At 36.1% G+C, this 10,614-nt stretch overlaps 1 protein-coding gene across 1 annotated transcript; it reads left to right on the top strand.

Moving 5' to 3' along the window:
* Positions 1–4,139: 4,139 nt before the first annotated feature.
* Positions 4,140–5,840, top strand: LOC103700349 (peroxidase 27-like). Its single transcript, XM_039116531.3, has 4 exons — positions 4,140–4,396; positions 4,494–4,685; positions 4,783–4,951; positions 5,226–5,840. Exons 1-4 carry the CDS (start codon positions 4,175–4,177, stop codon positions 5,636–5,638), a joined length of 996 nt encoding a protein of 331 aa, XP_038972459.1. The 5' UTR covers positions 4,140–4,174; the 3' UTR covers positions 5,639–5,840.
* The last annotated feature ends 4,774 nt before the right edge of the window (positions 5,841–10,614 follow it).

Genomic DNA, 10,614 nt, shown 5'->3' on the forward strand with positions numbered 1-10,614 from the left:
TTAGGATTCAGACCAATTGTTTGAAGATGGAGATCTAGTATAATTATTCCATTCCCGACTCAATTCAACTCAACTTAACTAAGTCTTAATCTCAAACTAGTTGGAGTTGGCTATATGAATCCTTTTCTACCATTTCATCATATTTAGGACCACACTTCCTAAAAGATGTAGTGACATAAGTACTACCTTACAATTTCATCCCATTTGATTTTTGGTTTATCTTTTATTTCCTTCTATATATATCGAATCAATCCTTCATACTGGTGTATCCCTCAACCAACATCGTATGTGTCCAAACATCTAAGTCGCCCTTCTCTTAATGATTTGATCGAGGAGAAGGAACTCATAGAAAATCCAAATAGGCACGTGCTGACCGGTTTTGCTCTGATACCACCTTAATTATCATGCTCCTAATCCAAAAAAACGAGTCAGAGATATGAAAACGACAATATATTCATAGAACAATATACCACAAGCGTGCAAGGATAATTAGCGAACCAAAAGATGATAACATAGAGTAGACAAAAGAGTTATGCGGATGTGAGGAGATGTAACTATAGTTTCAAGTGGGTGATCATGTATTTCTTATAGCGTCACCTACAAAGAAAATCGTGAGGTTCAAAATTTAGGGCAACTTGAGTCCCGGGTTTGTTGGTTTATTTGAAAAACTAGAAAGAGTTGGTGAGATAGCTTATAGAGTTGCTTTGGCACCTATTCGAGCCAATGTACATGATATTTTTTATATTTCCATGTTGAGGATGTAGTGGCAAACTTAAGCCATGTTGTAGAGCTCAAGCCATTATCATGTTACGGAGGACTTATTATGATTATGACACCATATTCGAATTGTGAATCGTAAATATCAAGTGCTACAACTTCGTATCATTCATTATGTCAAGTCTTGACGAATGTAATAATTATTTGACACAGACATGATCGTAAGCTTACATGAAAATTGACCAACCTAAAAGTTAAGTTAGTATATTATTCAATCAAAATTGTATATTGTAAGATATACTAAACTATTTTTAAGATTAATATTTTTTAGATATAAGTCCCTGAAATATATTATATCAAACTAAAATTGCTGAATAGGACATAGAATATTTTGGCAATATGAAATTTTTACTGTAATTTATTGTACATCTTAACATAATTTTCAGTTCACAGAAATTAGTCATATATTATAATATGCAAATATAATAACCAAAAATCTGAAAATTGATTTTCAGTTTATATATATATGTCTGTCTTCTGACGCTCTAATCTACGGGTTGCTCCTCCGCAGTGGACTTCAGGAGGAACCAAAGTACCTTGTCTAGAGCTTGACGTGATCACGGCTATTGAGCATCAGAAATCTGCCGGCTTTGTGTGGGAGCGCCCACAGCCTCTTCTGCAACCCATGATATAAAACCTCCGTATATACAAACAACTGACGGCCCGCTTCTACAAGGAATCCGATTTCCCACAGAATCTCTCATAAAGCCTTTATTTGACTCAGTCACAAACTCCAAGTAGGAGACGGGTTGTTCTCCAAGTTGACTGCCGTTGTAGACTGAAGAACCCACCCACTCCATGGTTGATCCCACGGTACATTAACTATAACGGCTGCTCCATAAAAACTCCAGCAATTCCAGTTCAACTAGGACTATTAGTTGCTAATCCAACTAAATATGAGAACTAAGAACCCAACTCTCACCACTTAAAAATTGAGACGAATTTTTAGAGATACCATCCTTAGACCTTTTCCCAATTAGTAACAAAATAGGAAACTACCCGGCTGTTCCTACTTTGGGCCTTGATAGTGTAGCTGTCAGGAAGGTTTTCCATTCAAATCCAAAAGCACCCCTATTCCAGCTGGAACAATATGGGACTAACTCTCTAACTCATGACTTGGATTAAAATCCTAGTATAAGTAGGGGAATATATACATACAAACATATACATGGTAGAATATTATTTGCTCTATTTTTCTTTTTCAAATTTTGATGAATTTCTAGAGAGGGAAGTGGTTTCTCTGTTCCATCCATTCAATAGGTATAGAGAAGAAATGTAAAGAGAGATGATTAACAAATGTGCATTTGTTGGGATAGAGCGGATATCATAGAGTTCGCATGGGTATCTCTAAACTAAATCCAAATCTAGTTTTGGGATGGTTTAACGAAAAGTAAATGTAATGCCCCGGAACCAAGCGCATGGCAGATGTCACATGCTTATAATCATGTTAGGCTACTTGATTAACAAACTTAATCAAATCTTAATAAATTCAATATAAAAACAAGGCTTACTCAATCCTCCAGATACAAGGAAATGATTAATCTAAGTAATAGATTTTTCTCAACAAACTATTATTCCAAAATGACAGAGTCACAATGCTCCAACACATTATGGGCAATAAACCAAATAAGAGTCTCCAAAGAATGAAAAATAACGCTAATAGACAACAAGTCTAATTAGACACAAATATTCAAAGACAACTAGATCTACTAGGAACTCCAATGTAAATCTATGCTTGCACTCCTCCAAGCCACTATTCAAAATGTGAAAATAGAAAAAAAAAAAAAAAAAACAAAAGTGAGCTAAACTAGCTAGTAAGTATCAACAGTCTGAAGTATGTTCTAAGCATACCAAGTGAACACGATAAACTAAAATAATAGTTTACAAACATAATATTGAACAAGCATTAAAGCTTTAATTATTTTCATCAAATACCTTTCATAAACTATTAAAAAACTCAATTTCATGCCTAGCATCTCTAAATAACTTGGATTTGGTTGAATTCACAGTCTATGTCACTAGTCTTTAACATATTGATATATAATACTAAAAAGTGAGACGCACGAGAAGTAAAGGAAAATCAATATAAGGCCATTATCCAAGATTTTATTTGTTCACTAGATAAACCCACAGCAGCACACTAGTATTTAGCCTTGGAAACATGAAACCTGTAGGCTGTTGTCAATCATGTTGTAGTTTTCAGTTTGATACAATTATGGCTAGGTTTTGTAAGATCCCTCGGATGCGCAGCTAGACTAAAGTCGATGCTTTCATTTATAACGTAAATGGACTAAACAATATTCTGCATACTGAACACATTATTTTGTTTAAATTAAACAAAGGAGTCATTTGCTCTAGACTTTAACTGCACGAAACTTTGTTTCTCGTTGCACCTTTAGTTTGAGTTAGTTCCAATTAAAGTGCCGTTTTTGGCCATGTGCAAGTTCTGTCTCGGTTATCAAGTAGTCGATAAGATTAGATAACATTTTCCCTTCCATTGTCAGCAAGATATATTCATATGAAGCAATGCTGATCCATGTTGGCAATTTGCATCTTAAAAGGAAAAAAAATGCACACCCCACATGTTGAGTCTCCATCATCCATTAAGATCGATGCGCCGAAACAAGTGGTTATGGTCTCAGCCTTAGTTTGATTCCCTTTTTTTAAATGAAACAACCTCAATCATCGCTTCGTTGTATACAAGGATGATAGGTCCAAGTGCATGAACCGATACGAGGCCATTCTAATGCAGGTTGAGTGCTCATTAGACCAAAGACTTACTTGGCCAAGCACATGACGTGAGCTCGTGGTCAACTACCTTGCATGCCACATGTCTCACAAAATCCTTCTCATATAAAATTAATTAAGGAAAGGAGTGTTTTTAGGTTCTGTAATTATGAATTAAGACTTGAATATTCCATTGCCAGCATGCAAATCCTTGTCTGTAGATTTCATCCCACATGGCCTGTCCTTTTTACCCTAATCATTCTTAGCATCCTTCCTCTTCCTTATTAAATCATAAAACCACTTAGTTTACGACTTCCATGCAGTCAGTGTATATAGCATTGCTTCTTATGTTTGTTTAAAATAAACCACTTAGTACAACTGATTGGGTTGCGTCATTTATAGCCAATCATACAAAAACTATTTTATGGGCTTCTATTTCCACGGCTCCTATTCACTTGTCTAACATTTTACACGCAAATTCTCTTAGTTACATTTACTCAAGCATAATATAATAAATATCCGGTTTTACTGGAAGAAAAAAGAACTTCCATGCAGTAGTGCATGACTTTCTGTACACACGTTCCCAAGGCTGGGCACTCGCCTATATAACGTGGTACAAGCCCCCATCCATCCAAGCATCAAACAAATATCTCTCCATTTTCCACTGTAAATGGCCCCTAAGGACGTCCCTTCCATGATCTTGCTAAATTTGGCCCTTGTGCTCCTCCTCTTAGGTTCATCAGATGCACAAGGCTTGCAGGTTGGATTCTACCAAAAGACATGCCCCAAAGCTGAAGAGATCATTCGCAAGGAGATGACTACGATCATGTCACTTGCACCGAGCCTCGCCGGCCCTTTACTTAGGATGCATTTCCATGATTGTTTTGTGCGTGTATGTCATTCAGCTGCCTCGTTCCCTAGAAGAATTCTCATACCTATATTGTTCAAATGATGAAGAACACCTTCTAACAAAATGCAACTCTCCGCAGGGATGTGATGCTTCGATTCTATTGAATGGTACTGATCAGAACAATCCAGCTGAGAAGGATGGACGCCCGAATTTAAGCCTACGAGGTTATGGGGTGATCGATCGCATCAAGGCTAAATTGGAGAAGGCTTGTCCTGGCATTGTTTCATGCGCCGACATCTTAGCTCTAGTAGCTAGGGATGGAGTGCTTTTGGTAAGAGAATATGATCTTTTGCCACTTCCCAGCTTGATCCTTCATGAGTTTAGCAGTTTTCTGCGTGTTTTTTTTACCGAATCCTTTCTTGTTTCAGACCAAAGGACCATATTGGGAAGTACCCACCGGCCGAAGGGACGGGAAAATATCAGTAGCCTCAGAGACCTTAACCAACTTGCCACCACCTTTCTTCAGCACCAGTCAGATATTGAATCTCTTCTTCATCCCGAAGGGTTTAAATGCCAAGGACCTTGTTGTTCTCTCAGGTACAATGGAAATCAAGTCCCTACCATACAAACAAATTGCAAACACAAAAAGAATATCCGTGTCATTTCACAATATATCCAGTCGTCATTGATCAGTTCAAACAAGCCTAATGAACTTATGTTACATTAATTTGAAGGAGTCCAATATATATTATTCATTATTGTATACTCCTTAAACAAATTGTGACAAAATTGAGAAATTTGTTGATATCACTGGAGAGACATGAGCATTTGTTCTCTGATTACTTAGCTAACTTTTGCTCTTTTCGACTAGGTGGGCATACAATAGGGACCTCGCATTGCTCGTCTTTCTCGAATCGTCTATACAACTTCACTGGAAATGGTGATGCCGATCCAATGCTAGACAAGAATTACCTACCAAAGTTGAAGAGCAAGTGCAGGCCTAATGATGCGACCACCATTGTGGAAATGGATCCTGGGAGCTTTAAGACCTTTGACACGAGCTACTATAAGCTGGTGGCCAAAAGGAGGGCGCTCTTCACGTCAGACGCAACTCTCATTCTTGACAGCCAGACCAAAGCATATGTTGAGCGCCAAGCCCAAGCCAATGGTTTCCCATCTGAATTCTTCAGGGACTTTGGGGAGTCCATGGTTAAGATGGGGAACATTGAAGTGCTTACAGGCAATCAGGGGGAGATCAGGAAGAAGTGTGCCTTTGTCAATTAGAAACTCATGCTCTTAGTGTATTGCAAACCTCAGGACTTGGGGCTCTTTTCTAACTGCTGCGAGTGTTTCAGTATTTAATTGAAAGTGGGAGCGATAAGGTAGTGTATATGAATACTTTACTACTTTATGGCTCTAACTTGGTCATGTATTAGTTTCCAAATGTCATGGGGAATTCAAATAAAAGCCTCCATTTCTTCTTCTACTTTTTTTTTCTTTTTTTTTTTTTTAAATTTTTTACAGAGAATGTATGAGACTAATGCCTAATGACATTCAAGAAGGTACTGATAATACATAGAAGCCGAAAAAAAAGAAGGTGCACACGAGGTATATAATAAGGAGACGGATAAGATAAAAGAAATAAAAACATATTATTCCATGGACCACTTGGATGGCAAAGAGTCCTCATTCAACTTGGGCATGACCCATAGGAATATGTACAATATGATGGAGAATGCAAAATGAAATAGGTATACATGGTATGAAATAACCATACATAAGACTTATTTCAGTCTTTCAGATATATCTCTGACATTTTAAATTTCCCCAGTGAGTAGGATATTTGGGTCCATCGAGCCTTTGAACCAGGCCCATGCTAGAACATGGGCCGGCCCAAGCTCTGTGGAAATAGTTAGGCTAATTTGTAGTCTGACCTTTATAAAGCAAAGAGTGGCGCAACCTGATCCCGGCCCATTTCCAGCCCTAACCACGTATTTGAGTGTGCTCTTATTTTTTATCCTATTTTCTCCTATTTAATTATGTGATGACACACGTAGTTGTTAGTCGGTACCTAAATGATCTATGAGTAACCCTAGAAATTAGCACAGTGATTCACAATGAAGAAGTTTTATATAGCACCTGATAATAATAATAATTTTACAGGCTTCAATCTAAAATTTGTTCGAGATGAGAAAACCATTGTAATGTTTCTTTCCATTAGGCTATATTGTTCAAAAGCATTTTAACATGAAAAATTTGTCTATATCCCATAGTTTATGAAAACATTATAAAATAAAGAGAAATATAGGATTTTGACTAAAAGATAGTTGGGTTGCGGGTAACCAACATGTGATAAGTGGAGCCAAGAGAAAATAAGAAATTTAGTTAAGTGGAAAGAAAATGTGGCTAGAAAGTAGGTCTTATGCTCCAATAACCCTTTCATATATTGAGCAATGTTCAAGGAACTTATTAGCTTAGTCAGCTTATCTGCACCATGAGTCCAGCCATTTAATCTAAATATGACCCGCCTCAAAGATATCCTACCAGAATACAATTTTCTTCAAATTCCAATTTCCAACAAGGAATTTAATTGGGCCAATTCAGTGGATATTTGTATTTTGAATTTGATAAATGATATGAGCATGTTTTGATATCCACCTCTAAGTTTTAATGGGAAAGGGAGTTCAAACAATAAATAATTAAAAAAGAAAATATATTGTTTTCCTTCTTCTATTTTAAAAGTAAAATTGTGGCATATCTTGAATCATGTTTGTATTAGTAATTCTATTTTTTTAAAAAAATATTATCATATTTTTTTGAAAAGAATGAAAGCAAGATCTTTCATGTTTTCTTTTGAAAATGAAATATTGAAACTTTTCAAGAAAATTCCCTACCCCCTCTCCTTATACTCTTTCCACCTCTCATCCGTCATCACCACCTCTACCATGGTGTCACAAATATCTCCATGCATCACTATAGCTATTGTCTCCACCTCCATCACTACTACCACCATCTCCATCGCTGCAAATATTATCTCCACTACCACCACAATTGTCACCACCACCATATCACCTTTACTCAACGTAGAATTAAAGAAGTTTGATTTTTGAATATTTTCATATCTAGAAAATTAAAAATAATTAATAAATTAAACATAAATATTTATTAAAAATTAAAAATTAAACTCAAGTTGCCCTGAATTATTAAAAATAATTAATAAATTAAATGCAATTATTTATTAAAAACAATTTTATTTTAAAAATAAAAAATTGAAAGTATTGCCGGAGAATCTAAATTTTCTAAATAGTTTATATTTACTAGTGTTGGAACAATTTTTTTTTTTTTTTAAGTATAGATTTGTAGAACAACATAGCACCTTCCTTATGACATAGACAAGATTCCTTAGATTGGTTGGAAGATAAATCATCACAACCTTTAATCAAGATGAGATCTAGTTGACACTATATGTAAAGGTTTGCTAAGAAAAAAAGGTATTTAATAAAATTAGTTCGTATGTATTTCAATTTGGGCCATAGATTATCAAGGCTGCCATATGGCAAATCTTATTCTATAGATTTGGATCAGGTCTAATAGGATCTATTAGCAATGTAGATTTAGTTTTAACATAGGAGGATCATCAGACACAATATGAACTAACAATGTCTCACAATTCTAACATTAGTCTATGGTAATACATCAATTTAAATAAACTCTAATCTAAGATAACTTGTACCACAGTTTTTCTAGTTGCTCTTTCATATTGTAAAACCTTAGGTCGAACTAATTCTTCATATCTGTAAAAACAATAAGAAATCGTATGATGGGCTAGATAGCCCAGTAAGTAATGAATACCTTAGCTAAGCAATTCATAAAATAACATAAAATATAAATACAAATTGCAATAAATCAGTACAAAGATCTAATCAATTTCATTTCAAAACACCAATCCATTGAAGTCTTTATCTTTCAAATATATGTATACATAATCATAAATCTGATTTGAAACAAATCTTATTCAACTCAACAGCCTTTAACTATAGCCACACGTATACCCTATGGCTAGGCGAAAAACTAAACCACACTTATACCCTGTGGAGTAAAACAGAATACCACACTTACACTTTGCGGAGTGAGCCAGAATACCACACTTATATCCTACGAAGTGGGCCAAAATACTATTTTTATACCCTGCAAAATGGGTCGGAATACCATATTTATACCTTGTGGTGAGGCCAGAATTAGAGTGCCAATGCATAACCCCCAATTGGCAGGGTTTAGAATATAGTCAGGGTAATAGTTCCAAATTTGATGCACATCAAAGTTTTTTTTTTTTAAAATAATAGATATAGCATAATTCAATCAAAATATATATATACGATGCAAAAAGAATAAATAATTTAACAATAGTCCAAAAAATGGTACTCCAACTTATATATCTATTTTTTTATTCATAAATCACATATAATTCTATTAATAATTTATTTGATGTAAAAATAACAAAATATAAATAAAGAATCTAGAAAAGGCAGATCGTTACTTACCTTGCTAATGCAATCCAACTAATAGATCCAATTAATCCCAAAAATTCTTCTCAAATTCTGATATTTTAAAATTATATTTTCAATTAGAATTTATCGTGATTATTTCAAGAATAGAGCCCTAATTCCAATATCCTCACAAGACTGACCAGGCGGGAGTGCCCGACACTCCAGTCAGCTTGATCAAAGTGAAATTCATCGAATCATGCCTGGACTGGGGCATAGTGGTTCAACAAAAATCGAGGCGATCAAATCTAACTGTATTTGATAAGGACTAGGATGGGGGCAGGCACGCCGCCCAATGACTAGAGATCAAGGCCATTCATCACGGGTCAACCTTAATCATTCAACATGTCTGGTAGAGAGAGAAATAAGAGAGACTATATGAGAGAGAAAGAATGGGAAAGAGAGAGAGAAAGTGGGAAGGAGAGATAAAAGAGAGCAGGAGAGAGAGAAGTTGAACTCTCTCTTCCTCTCTCCATTTTCTTTCTTTCTTCTTTCTTTCTTTTCCCTCTTCTTCTTTGGCGAAATGGGGGAACTTCCCTCCCCACAACTACCACCGACATAACCATGCCAGAGTCAATGTTGGTGCCTCGGGTCCAAGGACCCATGGTCGCCCCTGCGGACGGCAACCGATGGCAGCCAATGGCAGACAACGAGGGAGAATGGACCGAAACAAGGCACCCCTATTTTGAACGGTTGTCCGGCTATTCACCGGCCCAAAGCTCGCCTAAACATAGCTAGAGAGGGAAGAAGAAGAAGAAGAAGAATTACCTTGGTTCGGCAAGGTGGTCTAGTGGCTCCTTCCGGCAACAAGTTGAGAAAGACGACCGAAGGAGAAGCTTGGAGTCGGTGGCTCAATCTTAGTGAACTCGAATAAGGGTGGAGGAGCTCTATAAATAGAGTTTTCCTAGCCTCATCCAATGGTCTCTGAATTACGATGAACTTTCGATCATCACAATAAGGAGGATTCCTCATCGCGATCGGAAGCGAGGAAGAAGGCTCCAGTTGGAGTCTTCCTCCCATTTGCCTTTGGGCTGGGCCGGTCAAGTGGACCAGCCCCAGTCCACTAGGTTTCACATATTATCATCATTATTGATGCTACATTTGATACTACTGCAATTATTATTATTATTATTATTATTAAAATTATTATTTTATTACTATTAATATTATATTTCAACTATTATTATTATTATTATTATTATTATTGTGATGATGATGATAATGGTGGTGGTGGTTAAGAGATGTATATTGTACTTTTTGCCAAGATGGATGTTCTATCTACTGACTAACATAACTGTTGCAGAATGGACTAAATTCTCCATTAATCTCTAAGATGTTTTGGTATTCTCTTATTAGTATAGCCTCCTCTCTTTGTTTAGTATTTCCAGTTTGAGAGTTACAAAGAATCAAAAAAGGAAAAAAACTCGAAAAAAGAAAAGAAAATCCATGGTAATGACTCTCTTGTCTAGTATAGCCATCCCATTCTGAGAGAAACAAGAGAGCCAATCAGAGGAGGAACCATAGCCTTCCTTCCTTCATGACATGCATTGATCCTGTTCAATGCTAGTAAAAGACTTAAATAGTTGTTAGACGAGTCATGCTACCCCTTTTTACCTTGTCATGCTATTTGGGATGGGTTTTTCAAGGCCTCCCATGACTCTGTCCAACTATTTAAGTCTTCATAACAACATCATATCTAGTTGTTGGATGAAGAAT

This window comes from Phoenix dactylifera, chromosome 8 (assembly GCF_051530095.1).
Source record: "Phoenix dactylifera cultivar Ajwa chromosome 8, Ajwa_hap1_PhDact_Kaust_v1.1, whole genome shotgun sequence".
NCBI lineage: Eukaryota > Viridiplantae > Streptophyta > Magnoliopsida > Arecales > Arecaceae > Phoenix > Phoenix dactylifera.

Bases quoted from the DNA above. Each gene is read 5' to 3' on its own strand.
- LOC103700349 (XM_039116531.3), top strand. From the start codon at position 4,175: ATGGCCCCTAAGGACGTCCCTTCCATGATCTTGCTAAATTTGGCCCTT. The intron at 4,686-4,782 runs GTAAGAGAATAT...TTCTTGTTTCAG, and splicing joins CTAGGGATGGAGTGCTTTTG to ACCAAAGGACCATATTGGGA. The intron at 4,952-5,225 runs GTACAATGGAAA...CTTTTCGACTAG, and splicing joins GGACCTTGTTGTTCTCTCAG to GTGGGCATACAATAGGGACC.